Source organism: Chanodichthys erythropterus, chromosome 1, assembly GCF_024489055.1.
Source record: "Chanodichthys erythropterus isolate Z2021 chromosome 1, ASM2448905v1, whole genome shotgun sequence".
Taxonomy (NCBI): Eukaryota; Metazoa; Chordata; class Actinopteri; order Cypriniformes; family Xenocyprididae; genus Chanodichthys; species Chanodichthys erythropterus.
The window spans coordinates 35517972-35540836 of record NC_090221.1 but is presented as its reverse complement, the minus strand read 5'-3'; the positions used below and the strand labels follow the sequence as shown (position 1 = coordinate 35540836).

General features: G+C 35.7%; 3 protein-coding genes across 4 annotated transcripts in view; 2 read left to right on the top strand and 1 right to left on the bottom strand.

Annotated features, from left to right (window-relative positions):
• Window positions 1-3512: 3512 nt before the first annotated feature.
• On the bottom strand, window positions 3513-14318 carry cetn4 (centrin 4). The gene is made up of 5 exons (XM_067392373.1): window positions 14195-14318; window positions 13259-13414; window positions 5732-5860; window positions 4062-4199; window positions 3513-3821 (listed from the first exon to the last, which is right to left on the bottom strand). The coding sequence occupies exons 1-5, from the start codon at window positions 14195-14197 to the stop codon at window positions 3732-3734; spliced, it is 516 nt and encodes a 171-aa protein (XP_067248474.1). The 5' UTR covers window positions 14198-14318; the 3' UTR covers window positions 3513-3731.
• A 197-nt stretch (window positions 14319-14515) lies between these two features.
• bbs12 (Bardet-Biedl syndrome 12) lies at window positions 14516-17816 on the top strand. Its single transcript, XM_067383378.1, has 2 exons — window positions 14516-14544; window positions 15824-17816. Exon 2 carries the CDS (start codon window positions 15824-15826, stop codon window positions 17531-17533), a length of 1710 nt encoding a protein of 569 aa, XP_067239479.1. The 5' UTR covers window positions 14516-14544; the 3' UTR covers window positions 17534-17816.
• Window positions 17817-19644: 1828 nt separating this feature from the next.
• LOC137024508 (TBC1 domain family member 9B) overlaps window positions 19645-22865 on the top strand; it is a 29576-nt gene continuing 26355 nt past the window's right edge. For both annotated transcript variants that reach the window (XM_067392247.1, XM_067392163.1), the window contains exons 1-2: window positions 19645-19898; window positions 21308-21418. In XM_067392247.1, coding sequence (XP_067248348.1) covers window positions 19781-19898; window positions 21308-21418 — 229 coding nt within the window. In that variant the 5' untranslated portion in view covers window positions 19645-19780. The remainder of the gene's footprint in view (window positions 19899-21307; window positions 21419-22865) is intronic.

Sequence of the window (22865 nt, the reverse complement as noted above, 5' to 3'; positions counted from 1 at the left end):
CTTTTGATTTTAATCATGTATTAGTAAAGGTTAAAATGAACATTTACTATGATTTACTAAATTAAGTATTAGTACATTGTTAGTTCATATTAACTAAGGTAGTTAACTAATGTAAACAAATGGAACCTCATTGCTGGATAAAAGGAGAGTTTGAAGGTCTATGAAACTGGAAAGAGTCAAATGAATGATTTTGTTTCTTGGTCATATAAAATAAAGAAGAGAACAAGTATTCAGTTTCAGTAGAACTCCAGTACAAGTACAATTTCCACAAATTGAATACTTAAAGTAAATAATAATTAACAACTAAAATGTGCCATTTTATTCAGTCTGGTGCTGCTTAATTGTCGTGATTCATATGGCTTGAAGATAAAATGTATAAGCCACCAATAAGCATTAAAAAAAAAAAAAAAAAAACCTAAAAAAAAGATCTGATGCACTAAAAATAGGATGGATGTTACAGATGGACACATTCCGGCCTGTTATCAAACCCATCAGTCGAGTGATCCCACCTTCAGATTCAGAGGTAGTGTTGAAATTTCAACGCTTTGACGCACATTGCTTTACCATTTCCTACTTTCCATTTAGAATTTATAGTGTCTGAAACTTGTAAACAAACTTTCACCTTGATGCAAGCGGATCCGCTAACGCCTCTGTAGTTCGCAGAGAGCTTGGAAAAAATAACAGTGACTAAAATCCTGTTTATCACATAGGTATTTGCTCTATTTAATAATTTTTGACTTCTGGAAAATGTCACTTTAGCTGGCTGTGAAGATTCATGGGCCTGTATTAAGGGTCAGGTGGTGCGCGTGTCTTTGCGGCTTCATTTTTAGACATAAAGAGCAAAATCACTTTTACTGATGGCTTAGTCATCAGGGTTTGCATTCAGTCATTTCATTAATGTATCATTCATTTCACTCACATTGAGTCATACTGATGGCAAGATGGTCTCGGATGTTTCTGCTCTCACAGGTCTTTAGACACGTTTACTTGTCTAAACACACATATCATAGATGCCCTTTGGTGTTAAATAAAGTGAAATACTTATAATATATTATAATACTGCATATGGAACTACAGAATTAGCATTTTAAGACAAAAAATTACATTATTAGTGGTATTTGCTTTACTTTTACCATTGCTCGTTTTTTAGGGTTAGGATTTTACCCTAAATATTAAAGCACATTAAAGCAAAATTCGTTTCACAGATGTGGATGATACTTCAAATGATGTGGCTTGTTGTGAAAAAGCAGAACAACATAGACACCATAAACTTTAGAGCAGACCGATCTCACATATACATACTAGTTGGTTTCACATTTTCTGATTGATTTCTGTTTATGAATGAAGCAAGTTATATATATTTTTTACAATGTAATACAGACTCCTTTTGACAGTTTTAGATTTTAATTTAAACATTATTTGGCCTGTTAACAAAAAATCTTTTTTCCCTTGACTTCTTAGTTTTTACTTTATTTGTGGGACAGTTTAAAAAAAATAAACAAGTTGCGCAATCAGGTGATTCAAGTTTTTTTTGTGTGCGTGTGCTGTGTTGTGTTGTTATTGAATGTTATCCATTGCTGCCTGAAAAATCCCATGTGACAGTATCATGCCACTATGTGGTTCTGGAGGAACTTTTTTCAGTTTCGTCTTGCTCAAGACTGTAATAAGAAAAATGAAAATAAATATGACTTGAAGTGAAATTTCATAAACCCATTTTCACGATTGATGTTAGCAGTATCATAGATACTTACAGTTTTTCTGATCTGTTTCTGTCCAGTTTCAGAAATGATCTAATGTTTGGGCTGTAAGTGTTTGTTTAATTAATGACGAGTGTGTGGGTTCTGGAGGAAGTATTGGGACGGTTTGACAGAGTAAATGTAAAAGCTAATATTTAGGTGTAAATCCCTTGCAAGCAATCACAGGAACGAGTCTGTTACCCACAGACATCACCAAACTCTTGGTTTCACACTTTGAAATGCTTTTCCAGGCCTTTAGTCATTTCCAACGGTTGCTTGTATTGGGGAGTTTCTGCCTTTAGTTTGGCATGTCCTGAAAAAGACAGATACCACTGGCAAGCTTCAGCAACCGACAACAACCAGGTCATCTGAGAAGATCAACAGCAGTTGATGAAAGACAAATGACAAGGGCTGTGAAAAAAAAAAACCCCTCTAAAATAACTGTCAGTAAAATCATTAGCAACCTCCAGAAAGCTGGACTCACAATCTGCTGTTCGCAGGAGACTTCACCAACAGAGGATACACTGCAAGAACAAACATCTGATCAGTACCAAAAACACACCAGTCGAGTTTTAGAATGGGATGAGACAAAAATTAACCTTTATCAAAGTAGGAAAGCAAAAGTGTGGAGAAAAAAATCCATGCATGTCTGCCTCTGGAACAGCCTCACTCATCTTTATTGATGACTTGTTCAATGATGGCAGCAGAAGAATGAATTCAGAAGTGTACAAAAGATTCTTGCCAACCAGTGTTCAAGAAAATGCCACCAGACTTACTGGGAAGTGCTTCAATTGGCAACAGGACAAAGACCCAAACACTAGTACTGCTAACTCAATCAAGATTATCATGGTAAAGATTTTTTTTTAGATTGGCCAAGTCAGTCTCCAGATTTAAATCCTACTGAACAAGCATTTCACCACCTGAAGAGGAAACTACATGCAGAAACTCCCCAAAACAAGCAACTTTTGAAAACGAAGGCCTGGAAAAGTATTTCAAATTGTGAAACCAAGAGTCTGGTGATGTCTATGGGTCACAGACTCGCTCCTGTGATTGCTTTCAAGGGATTTACAATTAAATATTAGCTTTTACACTTACAAGTTAAACTGTCCTAATACTTAAGCTCACATTAGGCAGAGGGATGAAACTCTAAAAGTGCTGTACTTCTCAGCTGGTAAAACATTTTATGTTGAAACAGCCAATAATAAAATGTGACATTCTGTACTTCTGCCTCAAATTAATCCTTTAATCATATTTACACCACAGCTAACAGAGCAATGTTGTCTTCTCTGTCCCAATACTTATGGAGGGCACTGTATATATATGATGACAGTATGTGGTTGTATGTCTGTGAATGAATGTATATACAGTATGTATGTATATATATATATATATGTGTATATATATATATATATATATATATATATATATATATATATATATAAGTGTGTGTGTGTGTGTATGTGTGTTAGCCTGCAATGCTCTGTTAATGTTAAAATGCAACACAAAATGCATTGCAGGTCATCTTAATATTATCTGGCTCATTAACCTGTAGTGTAATGGATATTTCCCATCTCCTACATAGTGCCTATTTTATATGAATGTGTTTTATGTTATCTAATAGAAAAAAATAAATTGACAAAGTAGAAGAAGTTTTTAAAATTTGGTTCTGAAAAGGATTTCCACTTTAAAATACACCAGGATTTAAAACTGTAGACAGCGGACAAAATGCTGGGTCTCTAAATGATTTTTCTTTATCCGTATATAACATATATGCTCTTTATTCTCATGCATTTTTCACTTTTGGGCTTGGTCATTATGTGGAGACGTTCAGACAGACCGGACAGATGCAAATACATTTTTATTTAATAGTGTACAAAATATGTATAGATTAAAATATTTTTACAACCTTGTAAAAAAGAAAGCAACACAAAACAACACTTTAATTCCCTTAAGAGGCTTACAGTTATAATAGCTTTAGTGACGGTTACGGGGGATTCAGTACAGACTGGTCTTTTTCATGATCCGTAGAAACTCCTGCTCATTAATCTCTCCGTCGCCATCTCTGTCGGCCTCGTCGATCATTTCCTGTTTCAAAAAGAAAAATCCGAGACACGATCATGTTAAAAAACAAACTTCAAAAACATGTTGTTATACTGCAATATTTCCTAAAGATGTCAGCTGTTCCTCCATGATGAGGGATCTTATCTGATCTTATGTCATTTACTACCCACTGACTAACCAGCCAGTTTCTAAGGAGAAACACCGATCTATCTGTGAGGAACATCCTTTTTTGTGTGTATTTCCCCACATCTGAAGCTGACACACCTGTAGCTCCTCGTCTGTGAGGTTCTCCCCGAGCTCTTTGGCCACTCGCTTGAGATTTTTGAAAGAGATTTTGCCTGTGCAGTCATCGTCGAAAAGCCTGAAAGCCTTAAGGATTTCTTCTTTTGAGTCTTTCTCGCTCTGTTGTCAAAGATAAATGACACACAGATCACTTTAGTGTAGGAGTTGGCAGTATGACCAAAATCACAGTATGAGTAATTTTATATCACAGTAACGGTATACAGCGTCAAGATTTTTGTTTTTGCTGGGAATTTAAAGGTAAACTACATAACTTTTTTGTTCAAAATCAACAAAATTTAAATAACGAGTCAATGCATCATCAATCCTTCTTCCAAAATGTGTTTTTCACTATGGTAAGCCTATTATAAATGTTTATATTTTAGACCTGACGGTATGGTTTTCGCGGGAAATTGCGTACGTACGTCACCTGCCGTGTATACTATCGTAAACTAAAACTATTAAAAACATTTCTGTTCGTTGAAATAAAACATTAATAAAAAAATCTTAACAACCTGAATGAAAATAAGAAATGTTGCCTTGACAAAAAACTGAAATAAGTTTGAGCTGAAGCACTAAGATAATTTACTTATTTATTATTTTACCAGGAAGTCTCGTTGAGATTAAAATCTCTTTTACAAAAGAGACCTGGCCAAGGTAGCAGCTATACGGTGAGACAACATTTTAAATTCAATAAAACTGAGATTTTAGAACATAGTTCTAATACATAAAATAATACATAAAAACTATAACACTTTACAATAAGGTCTCATTTAATGCATTAACTAACATGAACTAGTAATGAGCAATACATTTATTACAATATTTATTAATCCTTGTTAATGTTAGTTAATAAAAATTCATGATTGTTCATGTTAGTTCACAGTGCATTAACTAATGTTAGGAAATACAACTTTTGATTTTAATAATGTATTAGCAATTGTTGAAATTAACAATAACTAAGATTAATAAATGCTGTAGAAGTGTTGTTAACTAAAGTGACTAATGTAAACTAATGAACCTTTTTTTGAAGTTTTATAAAAAACTAGGCTAAAACTGAAATAAAGTTATTAAATAGCAATATTAAAATAAAAACAAACAAAAAAACTAATAAAATGACAAAAGCACATACCAAATGACTAAAAATGAAACTAAAAATATATGTAAAAATATAATATAAATATAAAAAGCTAATTCAAAAACTATAGTAAAACTAAAATAATGCTGATATAATACATAATCACGTTAAAGCCTATTTTTGGATAATCTATTAAATTAATTACTTAACAAATAAAAAGTATTTAATTTAAGTTGCGAACACAAACCACGGAACACCCGAGTTAAAATAAAAGACTGAAACATTGAAACTAACATTATAAAATGGATACTTTCAATTCTAACTTCCACTTGGAGGAGCCACTTCTGAGCTTTTGCTCTTCCTCAACTTGACATGTTTGGGACACATTTCTTCCCTGCTCTCACTTGTAAAACAGTCTTGCACACTGAAAATATATTTTAAAGTGGTATAAACACCAATTACTGAATGTTAAGTATATTACGTCTGATGGGTTCACATCACATAAGTGAGAAATTATTGACGTCATTCTCCATGGCAATATCTGAGGTGTACTACAGAGGTTAGATTGCGGACTTACCATTTTCTGTGTCATCATAGAAAGGAAATCATTGAAGTTGATAACGCCCGATCCTTCTTTATCAATGTCAGCGATCATCTTTTTTATCTCTTCTTTCTTTGGCTCAAACCCCAGAGCTCTCATAGCAACCTATGGCAACACGTCAAGTAGTCAGTTAGTACATACAGTACCTGTGAAACCAGCACGTTTGGACACGCATTTGAATGGATTTATGTTTCACCTCATTTTTAAGCCTTTTGCTCTAAAGCCTTCTTTTTATGCAACATTTTATTCCTAAAAACATGGTGAAATGTTATTTTTCTGGCTGTTGACAGTATTTTCTGATTCATGGATTTATGATAAAAAGAGAAATCCAAAATCCATGACTAATGTCAACAAAATAAAACAAGAATTTTGAACCTGGCTTTATCCAGTGTTCAGATCTCTCTTCTCGAATTATGATTTATGCAAATTAGTGCATATTCAATTACATAATCCCTCATTTGCATATAAACATAACATTTTAGAAAACTTGTTATACAAAAAAAAAAAATTGTAATTCTTAATGTAATCAGTCAACTAGGGAAGTATGGTGATATCTATTAGTTAAAGGCACAATATGTAAGATATTTTGATTGAAATATCCAAAGAACCACTGTTGACTTGTGTATTACATTATCCCAAACGTTTTCAAGAATGTTTAAAAACAGAGAAATGAGCAATTTAACCAGGACGTCGCCTATCAATGACATCATATCCGCGTTACCCTCGACTTCCAGTTTTATTTTGTAGAAACCATGGAAACACCAAAGATGCTTCAGCATATTACATGTTTTATTAGACAGGTGAGCAACTGTTTGGATACATTCATCAACAGAAAACTAGTAATGTTATATAGCTCAACACAGTAAGTCTTATTGTTTAAATCTTGTTTTATCGTGAGTACCATGTTTTACCATGCCTAATATCGATCTAGCTTACTGCAGTGCCTCATAGCAGCCACCAGGGGAACGCACAGAGTAGCAATATAAAACTTTCAACACACAAAAGCATCTAATATGATAAACAGTGTTACCCCACATACACTTGACCAGAGGAAGCGGCGACTGTGGCATAATAAAAGCAATTGCTCCAGCTGCCTCATTACGCTCCAATGACACCCTGCTTCATACTGCAGTAATGTTAATAAATCTGATTAGCTCATCAATGAATATGATTTCTACCCAAATCCTGTCTGATTTTTTCTCCCAGATGTAGACGTGAAGACCACACCCCCCATGATTCCGCAAAATCAAGGCATCATCAAGCTACGCCATTGTTTTGTATAAGCGGCCTCTAGAGGCGAAAACTACATAGTGTGCCTTTAATTATTTTATCGTAATAACCTGTAGTGTTGTCTTGTCTTAAAGGGATAGTTCACCCTGGGCCGTAATGTATAAAGCTGCTCAGAGTAAAATTTTAGTCTTAAGTGTGTCAAAATTCTAAGAATATTGTGATTTTACTCTTATTCTTAGACTTAAGAATAAGTGTGATTCATAAAGGTTCCTAAGTGTCAAGACTACGTCTTAGCTCTTAAATTATTTAAGAGAGATGGAGAGGTGTCTTAACCTAGTTAAGAGTAACAAGATGGCAGCAAAAAAGAGGAGATATATGCTTTCCAATGAAGATATGATGTATTGGAGTTATATGATGACATGGAGTTGATAAAATGACAATTCTTTTTGTAACTGCCCTAATAAGAAATGTAATAACTTTAAATAAATGTAATAAATATTACTTAACCAATAATTAATGTTCAATGCATTTTAATACATTTAAAGGTGCTTTTTGCAATTTCTGATATTTGATATTTGATATTTGAAATCAACCCAAACAAACACACCCCTCTATTCATTGCTCCGCCTCCAAAACCCACAGTCCAATCCTAACCTCTGAGTCGCCACCCTGCTCTGAGTCGGTCAAGAACCCCGGTCCGATCGCTGCTGGCACGTGAGGCGAATGCACTACCAATGATTTTAAACACCTCATTCTCTAGCGGGCGTCAGTGTGCAGAAGTTTACCTGCAATACTCTCAGAGTCTGGCCTCTGTTACACACGCAATGAGAGTGGATGTCTGTTCATCACAGCTGACACGAAACAAAATGCTTCACGAAAAATAAAGCGCAGTTGATGAAGGAACGACAAGGAAGCACAAACGATGTACATACAGTACACAAGAGTAAATACAAACAAGAGTTTCTTTAATCAGAAACAATTACGCTTAAACCATCAAAATATGAGAAAAAATATTTTTATTTTTATATTATTTAAATGTTTTAAAATATGACATTGAATACAGCAAAATTCATTTTTCATATTTAATTGGTTCTCTCTTGTTTTTGCATGTCTTCATAATTTCTTTGTATGACAGACTGGCCAAACATAATTTGAAATAATTTGAAATTTCATTTCATTATCACACATGAAACGACTATGACTCCAGCTAGTCGATGTGCTTACATCTTTTAACACATTTCTAAAAGTTTAATTAAGTTGAATTAAGGTTGAAGATGTCAATTTTCATATGGACATCACATTTGGCCTCTACTCTATGGCAGTTCATTGACTTTCCAACTGACCATCAAACCATGCGGCAAAAGAAAGCCACTTTTATGTTGACTGTGGGCTTCCCTGCAGTTGTTGGAGCCATTGATGAACTCATGACACATCATTGCTCTAACTGAAAATGAGGAGACATATATCAATAGAAAAAGATTCCACATCATCAATACTAATTTGTGATCATTTTGTACAATGCAAAGCTATTGCATTTAAATCAATTTAAATATTAAAACGTTTGTGTTTTTTTATATATATTATTGTTATTATCGTTTTTTATAATAACATTAAATGACTGGTATTGTGCTGCTGTGACTTCACCCTTCCAGGCTTGCTATTGGCTGATTCAGAGGTTAAGGGCGGCCATTTTGAGTTGACATCATTGTAGTCCTTAGTTCACAACACTTAAGTCAGCGCTTAAGAATCCGTCTTACACTTTACTAAAAGTTGCTTTTAGCCTCTTTATAAAAGTTTCCTACTCTTAGAAAACTCCTACTCTTTACTAAGAATTTTTTGGCACTTAAGTCAAAACTTAATACTATTCTTAAGAGCATTTCTGAGAAGTTTTATACATATGGGCCCTGAAATGAAAATTAAGTCATCAATTACTCACCCCGGTGTTCTAATGCCGTATGTTCAAAAAAAGTTGTGAGAAATCAAGATTAATAAAAGCGCAACATGAAATACAACACCTAGAAATCCCCAAAAAGAATCCGTGCTCTTTCTTTACAGAGTTAATTATTTCCAGACCGAAACTCTGGTTGTCAGTCAGAATGACTGAGCTTAATAACTTCTTGTTATGACGAACACAACAAATACACTGCCAAAAAAAAGAGTTGCTGTGTGGATTTTAATAGGCAAATACTTAAAAGGATAGTTCACCCAAAAATGAAAATTTGATGTTTATCTGCTTACCCCCAGCGCATCCAAGATGTAGGTGACTTTGTTTCTTCAGTATAACACAAATTATGATTTTTAGCTCCAACCGCTGCCGTCTGTCAGTCTTACAATGCGTTTGAATGGGAACTTGGATCAATAAGAGTCGAAAACACTTCCATTGACAAATCCAAATTAAACCCTGCGGCTTGTGACGGCACATTGATATCCTAAGACACGAAACGATCGGTTTGTGTGAGAAACTGAACAGTATTTATATAATTTTTTACCTGTAATACACCACTATGTCCAACTGTGTTCAGCACTATTTAGTGAGGTCTGATCGCGAATCAGAATTTGAATTTATCTCGGCATAGTTGAATAACAAGAGTTCAGTACATGGAAAAGACATACATTGAGTTTCAAACCCCATTGTTTCCTCCTTCTTATGTAAATCTCATTTGTTTAAAAGACTTCCGGAAAACACTCGGATCTCAACATAACACCGACTGTTACGTAACAGTCAGGATCATTAATATGTATGACCCCAATATTTGCATAATGCCAGCCCATTCGACGCATTAGACAAGGAAAGGCAGTATTAACGGCTGGATCTGTGCACAGACAAGGTAAAGCCGAGTTCAGACTGCACGATTTTCAAAGTAGTCGGGTCACTGTTCTTTTCACACTGCATGACTATCTTGGCCAGCATTCAGTCGCTGCTGCGTTCATACTGCACAATGGATCGGCGACAGAAGGTTTCACACTGCATGACTTTACAATAGGAAGAATCGCCGACAACTCTGTCTGGCACGCAAACTACGTTTCACAACCAAACACACGCGAGACCTGATAAGGAAACAACGCGCGCAAGACCAGAGTTCTCACGTGAGACTGGCCCTGCGTCTCAATCAGCTCCTTAGCTCCCTAGGTAGTGAATCAGTACATAATGAAAGTGAATGTGGCTGATACCCTGATCAGTGCCCTGACTACTGAACTAGGGAGCTGATTGAGACACACGGTGGGATTATTATTAAAAATAGTAGCCCGCATGAAGCTTGAAATACGAATTGCCTGTGCGCTGATTTGCAGTGAAAACAATAAAAAGAAAAGAAGAATATGGAGGAAATGTTTGGGGAGACGCAAAGTACAAGGATTGTGTGTTCTGCAATGAGAGTTGGAGCTAAATACATAACTTTTCAATGTGCTGCTGTTGCGGATGGTCAAGCAAATGTTTGTGCTTTGTTTCTGTTTGATAGAATTGTAATGTTTATGTGAATGAAGCCATGCTTGCTGATGTTGTGGTCTATAACTCCTCCCCGAACTCCCCGCTGCTCTGGATCTTGCTCTCTCATTGGCTGTCAGTCATCGCCGATGTAGTTTTCAGTCAGAACACTTTTCACACAGCAGGATTTTGAATCGCCGACAGGTCCAGATATTTAGCATGCCAAATGGGCGTCGGCGACTCGTCGGCGATTCTCTCAGATCGCGTCTTTGCTCATTCACACTGCGTGATTGTCACTAGCGTGAACGAGCACCGATTTGCCTGTGATTTCGGGCATTTGTCGGCGATTTCTCAAAACCTGTCGGCGAGCCAAAATCGGGCCTAAAATCGTGCAGTCTGAACTCGGCTTAAGCAAGCAAGAACAACAGCCAAAAATGGCAGATGGAGCAATAATAACTTTGTGCAGCATCCAGGTGGATGCTGCACATTGGTGGTGGTTGAGGAGATTCCCCCTTCAATATGTAAAGCGCTTTGAGTGCCCAGAAAAGCGCTATATAAATGTAAGGATTATTATTATTATTATTTAATAACTGACATGATCCATGATATCATGATATTTTTAGTGATATTTGTAAATTGTCTTTCTAAATGTTTCATTAGCATGTTGCCAATATACTGTTAATTGAGGTTAAAGTTACCATCGTTTCTTACTGTATTCACGGAGACGAGAGTCGTTGCTATTTTCATTTTTAAACACGTGCAGTCTGTATAATTCATAAACACAACTTCATTCTTAATAAATCTCTCCAACAGTGTGTAATGTTAGCTTTAGCCCGTTAGCCACAGAGCACAGCCTCAAACTAACACAGAATCAAATGTAACCATCTAAATAAATACTTTACTCACATAATTCGAAGCATGCATACAGCATGCATGACGAACATCTTGTAAAGATCCATTAGAGGGTTATATTAGCTGTGTGAACTGCGATGTATATATAGTTGAGAGCTCTGTGGCAGAGGGAACGCATCTCTTAAAGGGGCCGTGCTGAAAAAATCAGTGCATAGTTAATGATGCCCCAAAATAGGCAGTTAAAAAAATTAATTAAAAAAAATCTATGGGGTATTTTGAGCTGAAACTTCACAGACACATTAAGGGGACACCTAGGACTTATATTACATCTTGTAAAAAAACAATCTAGGGCACCTTTAAGAAATGAAAAGCTACACACTCCATCTTTTAGGGTTAAAAGAACCATTGCCAAACATATAACATGCTAGAAACATAATAATCACTGTAATAATGATCCATCCATAGGCTTTTAAGTATTTGCCAATTAAAATCCAAACAGAGACTTTTTTTGGCTGGGCAGAGAAGGAGGTATGTGGATTGCATTTCATGTCGGGTATTTATTTCTCACAGCTTTTATGTTTTTCTGGGCGAGTCAACATCGCCGCTAATAGTGTCTCATGAACCCACAGAAGACCAACAACCAAGGTCAGGATTTTCATTAAATAATACATTAAATGTTTGTTTTTCACCAAACCCTTATCGTATACCTCCAGAATACTTGGAATATATGTGACGTGTAGCACTGGACCATTCTGTGATACTTCTGCATCTCTTTTAAAAATGTTTGTTGCTGGGAGCTATTCACTTCCATTATATGGATGAGCGCGAGCTTTCTTTGTTAAAAGAAAGAAGGGCATATGGCATTAGAAAAACAGCAAATGATGACTTAAAGGGTTAGTTCACCCAAAAATTCAAATTCTGTCATTAATTACTAACGTTTTACACCCATAAGACCTTCGTTGATCTTTGGAACACAAATAAAGATATTTTTGTTGAAATCCGATGGCTCAGTGAGGCCTGCATATCCAGCAATGACATTTCCTCTCTCAAGATCCATTAATGTACTAAAAACATATTTAAATCAGTTCATGTGAGTACAGTGATTCAATATTAATATTATAAAGCAACGAGAATATTTTTGGTGCACCTTAAAATAATGACTTATTTAGTGATGGGTGATTTTCAAAACACTGCTTCAGGAAACTTCAGAGCGTTTGAATCAGTGTATCGAATCATGATTCAGATCACGTGTCAAACCGCCAAACTGCTGAAATCATGTTACTTTGGCACTCCGAATCGCTGATTCGATACGCTGATTCATAAAAGTGTTTTGAAATCGTCCATCACTAAATAATTCGTTATTTTGTTTTTTTTGGTGCACCTAAAATATTCTCGTCACTTTATAATATTAATATTGAACCACTGTACTCACATGAACTGATTTAAATATGTTTTTAGTACATTAATGGATCTTGAGAGAGGAAGTGTCATTGCTCCCTATGGAGGCCTCACTGAGCCATCAGATTTCAACTAAAATATCTTAATTTGTGTTTCAAAGAGGAATGAAGGTCTTACGGGTGTGGAACAACATGAGGGTGAGGAATTAATGACAGAATTTTCATTTTTGGGTGAACTAACCCTTTAATTTTCTTTTTAGGGTGAACTATCCCTTTAAATGCTTGAAATTAGATTTGAGGACAAAAATAAATTATGCCTGTGTATAAATCTGTTTACAAAACAAACTATGTATATAGAATAGTCTTTATATATTTGAAATTTCAGGTCAATAAATAATTCTAATTTCTGTTATTAAAGATAAAAATCTATTAAGTCTATTAGTAATTCATTCGCCTGTAGTAGGTAAGGAGTAAGATTAGTCACTCAGCTGGCATTTTGCGATTAGGTCATTCCAAGATTCACCCTCTTCTTAAGTTCAGATGCTGTCTCGTGGTCTTTACTAGCTAACATTAGTGATACAGTTCTCAAACCCTTTCTACCTTCAGTTCCTTCACATCTATCGTTCCAGACCCGTCTGTGTCGAACAGATCGAATGCCTCTTTGATCTCCTGCTTTTGTTCCTCTGTCAGCTCTGGTTTGGGACCTGCTCTCTTTCGCTGGTTTGTTGTGGCACTGGGTTTCCTGAAGCTGGAAGCCTTGAAAATAAAAGCAGAAAGAGAGAGATTCAGCAATACATCCACCAGGGGGTGTTATCATTACCTGTTACATGGCTTTAGTACTGTTTTATTGAGTTTTGTTTGTAATAATCATAGAATCAGAATATAAACTGAACTAAAAATACTGTCCATGTTGCAGCAGAGGAGGAAAAACAGATACGAGTGATCACATCTTAAATGTCCTCTGTTTCTTTTTGTATATTGCATATACAGTATTTTAGCATGTTTTATAATTATCTGTACACTTACAATACATAGACTATTCTAAGCAATTTTTGGATATTCAAAGACCTGTTCTTTTGTTTTTTTATGGTGTTTCTGGATTGCAACTTGGAAGTTGAATTTGCAACTTGAAAGGATAAATAAAGGTTATATAATTAAATCACACGTTTACATAAGTTATGGTAATCTGTAATCTACATTTGGGGAGAGGCTTTAAGAGCTGATTAGTTTTATAATCACACGGGTAGATTTACAAAACTTCAATTTAATTCATTAGATTCAGGCAAACACATTTACTGTACAGTTTGGAATATGTGCACCTCAAAAAATGTATATCATTCATAATATAAAATAAAAAACACAATTTTCGCCATCCATCTCAACAAATGAAGTGAACGACAGTCTCTGTTGGTTTCCACAACAATAACGCCAACAAGCTAACAGCTTAGGCTAACAAACAGCGTATTAACCTTTAATTAGTTTATTCTCACGTGAATTCATTCGCAATTTTTTAAAAGTAACCTAAACTATACTTACCATCTCGAAAGTATCAGCAGAACCAAACCACAGCTTTGCAACTTGTGTGATATGTTAGTAAACAAGAGAACGAAATGCTGTCAGTGTCGTTGGTTTCCTTGAGCGCGTTTGGATGGGCGTGGCGTCTGAGTAAGTGACAGCAGATTGATCCAATAGAATGTGTAGGTACTCTCTGAATTACGTATTCCACCAATCAAACATGAGCGGGCGGGGAATATTATGTGTAATTGACAGTTTGGTTCGTTTGGCGTCCGTCTCTTAGCAACGAGTCTAGCTAGAGTAGTAGTGCAGTACGCATGCGCATTTCAGAATATGGACCCAGTTGTAAACAATACAGCTCTGCGTTGAAGGTTTGTAGCTTCGGTTTGTATAGGCCATTATATACGATAGCTTTAGTGTTTATGACTCGAATTTGATTCGAAAGATACCTGGATATTTTAAATGCTCTGTTTTGCTTGCATAAAATAAAATTGAAGCTAATTTGCTAATCAGACATTTCTAGATGCACAACCTCGACCATTATGTCGTACAAGAAAGAGTCCGTTTTTTTACCTTAAATATAACTGCATTTGCTGTCTTTATCAACTTAGTTTATGCTTAGTTTAAGCATTTAATCTAATTACAGTCGTCTTTGTGAAAAGTGTGCGCAACATTCACGTAACTCTGCTTTATTAACGTTAAATATAAAATAGGGTCTTAATTAATATTCAGAAAATATTATCAATATGACTGTACTTACACTAACGGACGAGAGGAATTTTGCAACATTAACACTGTCATCATTTCCTGTTTATTACAAACAATCAGTATTGTATAAAGTGCTATATAAATTAATGCTACTTGACAATAAAATCTCTGTGTTAGATGTAAAGTGTTAATGAATGTCAATGGTACTGTATGTCATAAAAGTGTCCTGATTTGCTTTTGGGCCCATATTTTACATTCGACATCAAATGCAATTATAATAGAAAAATTTATTTTAAGGTTGCTTTCAGCAGCCAACAATTCATCACAAAAGAAACCAAGTGACAGATAATTTTGACTGGAAGATATTTCAAGCAGTGTCTGCTTCCTTTAAAAAGATATTTATTTTGCTAAATATATATGTATACAAGTATATGGTTACATTTTATTATTTGCATTTAGCCTTATCTACACACAGCTAAATGATCTAAAGAACTTTTCTATACAGTTAGCCCAAAACCTGCAAGCGTTTGGTAAAAATGGGCTATAATAATAACATTTTGTGTGCTGTTGTGAATATTTATGTTATATTTCATGACCTGAAATAAATGGAGAAAAAAAAGAGAAAAGAATGAAAATGTTGAAGAAAGTTAACAAAGAATAGAAAACTGAAGATTTTAGTTTCTATTTATTTTTAAATTTTTATACAAAAATACATGCAAATTATAAATGTACAAATGATTAAGTCTAATAAAGGATTACAGAAATCCCCCAAAAGAAGTGAAGGACTTTAAATATTCAAGAAAATAAAAAAACTTTGTATAATTTTTATTCATGTATATGGTTAGTTGCATTTTATTATTTAAATTTAGCATTGTTTTTTCCTTCAACCCTATCAGAACACAGCTAAATGACTATTGCCATGCCATTATTCCTCTTCCACAGATGTCTGGAAATGCCACTGTCGCTCAGCGCCTCCATATCGGACTCCAGCAGTTAGAGGCCATATCATCCTCCACACGTGCCTTTCTCGGCCCCAACAAACGGCTGAAGTTCATCCAGGATGAAGACGCCAGGGATGCAGTGTTGGTCGGCAGCTGTCCACGTCTTCTCGAGCATATGGAGTTAGACGGCTCGATCGGACAACTGCTACATGAGACGGTACGGGCCCAGCAGAAGGTCTTCCACTCCGGGACGGGCGCGCTGATGTTTCTGGCTGGAGTCTGGAGTCGAGTTGCACTGGAGTGTCTCAACAGAGGAATAAGTGTGTCGGACATCAAAACAGCCATGAGCAAAGGACTGGAGGTGTGTTTGGAGGCGTGCAAACAATCGGCTGTAAGCGTGCAGGAAGTGTCCTGCGAGAGATTAAAGGAGCACAAACCCAGTCCAGCTCTTAAATCTGAGCTTCAGGACCTTCATAATCTCAGGTTGACCACCCTCAAACACAGCAGGCACTTTAGCTCACATGATGCACAAGCTGAAAACACAAAACCAGCTCTGAATGACGTAACGGGCATAGCGGAAGCCGTCGGCCACGGATGCCAAGCCTCCATGCGTTTAGTTTTAAAAGCTTGCAAGTTGCAATCCAAAACTAAAGCACAGAACAGATTTTTGGATATCCAAAAACTGGTTACGTGCTCCATACCGGGCCCGCCCGAGGAGCATTCACACGTGTTACACGGGTACGTCACTCTGCTATCAGTCGAACAGGCCTCGGTGGTTCAGCGCCTTCAGGGTCAGGCGTTAAATATCGCTTTGGTGAACGGCGACTTGTGCGAGAAATATCGCCACGTGGGCTTCAACAGGCCTGTGAATGTCACGCACATCACAGATCGTGCTAACATGCCAAGTGTGAGTCTGGAAGAGCGTTGGATTGAGAATGCATTAAAAACACTGCATGAGTTCAGCATAGGTGTTGTGCTTGTAAGCGGTGTGGTTGATGTGAAGCTCAAAGAGCGCTGCTCAAGCGTACTGGTTATTGAAGGTGTTAAAAGCACCGTTTTGAAGGACTTCAGCACATGCACAGGGGCCGTCCCAATTTCGTACATCACTCAGCTCGACAGGCGCTGCGTGGGCCGAGGAGTGAAAGTCAGTCGATGTGGGGAAAATGAGTCCGTTAGCATCGCGACTGCGAGCACGTCTTTGGTCACTGCGGTCATAACCAGCTCTGTTCCTGCTAAACTACAAATCTTGGAGGATGAATTCTGGAGCTGTGCTCACCGGCTGCACCAGGCGCTCACAGATGGGAAGTTGCTACGTGGTGCAGGAGCCACTGAACTCCTCTGCATCCAGCAGCTACAGCAATACAAACGGAGAGAGACGGAAAACCCGCAGGAAAATGTGGTGCTGGAGCTGATGGCCGAAGCCTGGATGGACTACGTCTCCACTTTGATGCTGAACAGCGGGTCGGTGGCATCTAAAGCAGAGGCTTGGACTGCTGTTGCACATCAGATGAGACTTTATAAAGGTGGAGAACCCATATTACAAGCTTTCAGGGACACAGATGGGGTTGGTGTGTATGATAACGTGACAGTGAAGACTGAGGCCTGGAGAAGAGCTCTGGATCTGGTCTTTCTAGTGCTTCAGTCTGACACAGAGATCATTACAGGTGTCAGTGAAGGAGAACATGTTTACAATAAGCTCATGTATCTTTGACATCGGACACATATTTAATAGCTTTTTGTCTGTATAATTATTTATTTTTTTATGTCAGAATGGAGTTGAAACCAAATAACTTTTTCTAAGTAGCCCAACACCTGAAAATGTTTTGTGAAAATGTGCTACGATAATGACAATATGTGTGCTGTTCTAATGGAAAAGTAAAATAGAATACAACATGGATTTTTTTGTGTTTTTTTTTTTTTGTTCATTTTTGTCAGATTTATTTGATGCAAAAATATACATGTAAATTATACATTAGGAAATTAATAATCTAATAATCCATCCATCTCTGTCCTATCTATCTATCTATCTATCTATCTATCTATCTATCTATCTATCTATCTATCTATCTATCTATCTATCTATCTATCTATCTATCTATCTATCCATCCATCCATCCATCCATCCATCCATCCATCCATCCATCCATCCATCCATCCATCCATCCAACTATATATCCAACTATATTGGTGTTCCATGTAATTTGTAAAGAACTTTGAATGCTAATTGGGGCGCATCTGTAATTTCCATTCTAACTACTTATTTTTTCTACCGTACAACACTGCCACCATATGGACATAAATTTGCATTGCATCTCAACGCTTAAAGTGATAGTTCACCCCAAAATGAAAGTTCTGTCATCATTTACTCCCCCTCAAGTTGTTCCAAAGCTGTATGAATGTCTTTGTTCAGCTGAACACAAAGGAAGATATTTGGAAGAATGTTTGTAACCGAGCAGATCTCGCCCCCCATTGACTACCATAGTATTATTATTTTTTCCTACTATGGTAGTCAATGGGGAGGCAAGATCTGCTTGGTTACAAACGTTCTTCCAAATATCTTCCTTTGTGTTCAGCACAATTATACAGGTTAGGAACCTATCTTTTAAATGGAAAGTTCACCCAAAAATGAAAATTATCTCATAATTTACTCACCCACAAGCCATCCTATGGCTATCTTCTTTGAAACGAACACAGTCTGAGATGTATTTTAAAATATCCTGGCTCTACCAAGCTTTATAATGGTAGTGAATGTGGTGCGTGTTTTGAAGTCCCCAAAAAAGTGCATCCATCCATCATAAATATAATCCATCTGACTCCAGGGGGTTAATAAAGGCCTTCTGATGTGTCTTTTGTAAGAAAAATATTCATATTTATAACTATATTAACTATAATAACTAGTTTCCGGCAGATGGCCGTACGCATCAATTTGTGGGGGAAGAGTGACCTCTGACCTGACGCATGATGCAATGAACTAGCCATGAATTAGGAGTCTAAAACAAGACATTTTAAAGAAAAATGTCAGAGGTTTTTGATATAAGAGAAGAGGAGCTTGAGTTTGTTGCACAGCCCTATTTGTTTAAACTGCGAGAGGCGTCTAAGCTTATGATACTCCTACATCCTGCGTCATACATCGCTTCAGAGGTTACTCAGTCGACTTGCGCAGTATATATACGATCGTCTGGCGGAAGGTAGTTATTTTACTTTATGAAGTTTTAAATATGGATATTTTTCTTACAAAAACCTATCGCTTCACTTCAGGAGGCCTTTATTAACCCCCTGGAGCTGTATGGATTATATTTATGATGGATGGATGCATTTTATGGGGCTTCAAAACAGGCCCCCTGTTCTCTACCATTATAACCATGACAGCAACATAATGTCGGCACAGATCCGGTCTGCATGTATTCCAGTTGCACCAGATGTGGGCCGGATCTGGGCTGCATTATGTTGCTGTCTGAAAGCTTGGAATAGCCAGGATATTTTTAAATATATCTCTGATTGTGTTCTACTGAAAGAAGATAGTCATAGACACCTAGGATGGCTTTAGAGTGAGTAAATAATGGGATCATTTTAATTTTTGATTGAACTATCCCTTTAATATTACATTTACAACTCAACTCTTTTAGTAAATAGACTAAATTGTGGTTTTAAAAAATAATAAATCTGAAAAAAAAAAGTTAAATTAAAATAATTTTTGTTTGTATAGCACTTGTCACAATAAATATGATTTTTTAAACACATATTTAATTATATATTATCATCCATCCGTAGTGGTAAAGGCTTTTATTTTGAATTTTTTCATTAACTCCGGCGGCCGTTTTGGCTCCACGGTGGCAGGTTTCGCTCGCAGTGAGTTGGGCGGCTCATGCAGACAAACATCAGCTGAGTCCCGTCCATTCTGGCATGATTAAAACTCACACATTTACCGCAGCTAGAGAGTGAACGTGTCCGGTAAGCCATGTGGATTACCCCGGAGGAGGTGTTACTGGCCAACGCGCTGTGGGTGAGCGAGCGGGCGAATCCGTATTTCATCCTGCAGAGGAGGAAGGGACACGGACGCGGAGGAGGCATCACGGGTACGAGCGAGATATTCATCTAAATATAAACCATCGCTGCCACATGCATGATTACTCATGAATAATGAAGTATATTGTACTATACTGTAGATATATGCTTGCAACTAATTCATTGTAACATTCGGGAGAAATCTGTAGGTGGGTTTGTTTATGTTGCATCTCTTCATTGATGCTGACGTTGTTTGCGTCATCTGTTTATTTATATCTGAGAAATTTATGAGATATATAAAGGTACATACACTCTTATCTTACGTGTAACATTTACAATTATTACTGTATGCTGTTTTTCGTTATTGTTCAGGAACACAGTAGTGCATAAATAACTGATGGTTGAAATTGAAGTTTAATATTTCTAGTTGCCTAATATTTATTACCCACAACTTTCTCTGTTTCTGTTTGTTACACTTCAGAGATGATCTTTTGATATTTAATATTATCCTGAATCCTAATATACCTATAGATATAGATATATATAGATAGAGAGAGAGAGAGAGAGAGAGAGAGAGAGGGAGGGGCATATTTCACATATATAGGTATATTAAGGATATATATTAAGGACACACACACACACACACACACACACACATATATATATATATATATAAATATATATATATATATATATATATATATATATATATATATATATATATGGGTATATTAGGGATTCAGGATAATATTAAATATCAAAAGATATTTATATATATTTATGATATATAACTCATGTAAATATATATATATATTTGAGTTTTGTGGCACAAAAAAACTTATCATAAATGGTTTGGGTGTCATGAGAATGAGAATGAGATATATTAACTTGTATTCCCTCCTGAGAAAGACATTCACATGTGTCTCCCTGGCACCTAAAACCAAACAGACACAAACATGCACTTTTTAAGACGAGTCCCTCACATGACAGCAGAATGACTGCATTCACCTCTGAACCTGACTATAAATTCAATTACTTTTTGGAGACCTCAGCATTAACCTGTTGTTGTCTGGAAGTTGCGTCATATGGGTATTTTGGCAAATTTCTGCAAGACTGTTATTAGTTGCGGTATGTGTTCCACGCTTGTGTAATATTCAGTGTTTTACAGATCGAAATAACCCTTCATTCCTTTTTAAGATCCAGATTATGTGTTTATCTCTCCATCAGAATCACACATTAACTGCCCATGTGACTGCTGTTAGAGGAAGTCAAGACGGTGTGTGTCAAATGTCTTGAATTCCTCTGAAACTCGCTGTCTCTCACACACAGTGTGTTTATCTGGCTGAATGTGTGTGTGTCAGCAGTGAGAACTGAAGGAAACCACTGCGCTCAGATGGCTGTTATTGACTTTGAGGTTTTTTCCTGCACACAGCATGTGGATGTGACCTATGATTTGTTAACTTTTATCTTTTTCTCTCAGGTTTGCTGGTGGGTACACTGGATGTAGTGTTGGACTCGAGTGCTCGTGTGGCTCCGTACAGGATTCTGCACCAGACGGGAGAGTCTCAGATCTTCTGGAACATCGCTTGTGGTCTGTATTTTAAGTCAGCATGTAATAGAAGTTCCCTATTGTGACGTACCTGTATATCAGAGTGAAACTGCTTCTGGAACAAGAACAAATGTAGGGCGGGGCTTGATTTTGTCTGTGGGGAATTGATTGGATGGTTGTGGTTTGCTATTGGTGGATCTCATGTGACAGGTTGCCCCGCCCTCATCATCAGAGAACAGATGTCACTGCTAGAGGGAGAGGAAGTTATTCTGATTCAAAATTATGAGGCACATGCATTTAAAATTATAAGGATGTCTACGGATAAATAATTAATTATAAATACTGCAAAATAGGGATGTGCATGCATGCATGCTTGAGTACTTAGAATTGCCAGCAATGATGAAAAAGCAACACATGATTTTAGCTTTAAAATGTTTTATCAGTAATGCTTGCGTAATAAAGAAACAATTATATTTATATAAATTATAATATAAATCAATATATTATCAAACAAAATTAATAAATATATTTATCATAATATTAACAATATTAAATTATTTATTATTAATATTAAAAAAAAATAAATATAAAATATTATATAAATAAATATAATGTATATTAAAAATAAAATTGGACGTTTCATCACAGTACAGTCTGACATAAGTTCTCTTAGCCAGCGATACGAAATTTGCAGATGGCCTACCTCAAATCATGCTGTGATACAATTATGATTTGATTCATTTCTGGAGCCCTTGATCAATATATTTATCTGAATTTTTAATGAGTGATTGAAAATTACCAATTCTGTATCTCAAATGAGACATCACAACAAAAAAATATATTTATTTTTTTCTTTTTTTTCTTTAAAGAATATAAAAAAGTAAATCATCATAAAAAAAAATCACCATCAGGACATACTGGTCCGCCAGATGTTGGTAAAAATAGTTTTAAACAGAAAAATAAATTTCAAAAATAAAATTTTTAAAACCTGCTGACAGCTCAGTGATAGTTTGACATCTTTTTAGACAGTTAAACAGTTTCTCTAGTATATCTTACACAAAAATGCTTTTTTTAACATGTTGCATTGATGCTTCATATTGTTGTCATTTGAGCGATGCTTTGTTTTACATCGATGCATCATTACATATATAAATATAAATATATATATATATATATATATATATATATATATATATTATAATATATATATATTATAATATATATATATATATATATATATATATATATATATATATATATATATTAATAATAATAATAATAATAATAATAATAATAATATAAATATATATATAAATATAAATATATATATTATAATATATAAATATAAATATATATATTATAATATATATATATATATATATATATATATATATATATATATATATATATATTAGTTAAAATTGTAGATTGTTTCAAACCAGTGGTTTAGAGTACGTATTAAACTGCCAAAGTCACGTGTTTTCAGTAA

Coding starts and splice junctions, on each gene's coding strand:
- bbs12 (XM_067383378.1), top strand. CDS start 15,824: ATGTCTGGAAATGCCACTGTCGCTCAGCGCCTCCATATCGGACTCCAG.
- cetn4 (XM_067392373.1), bottom strand. Junction 5,861..13,258: donor TAGATGTGAAGGAACTGAAG/GTAGAAAGGGTT, acceptor GTGTTGCCATAG/GTTGCTATGAGAGCTCTGGG. Junction 4,200..5,731: donor CTATGATGACACAGAAAATG/GTAAGTCCGCAA, acceptor CTTTGACAACAG/AGCGAGAAAGACTCAAAAGA.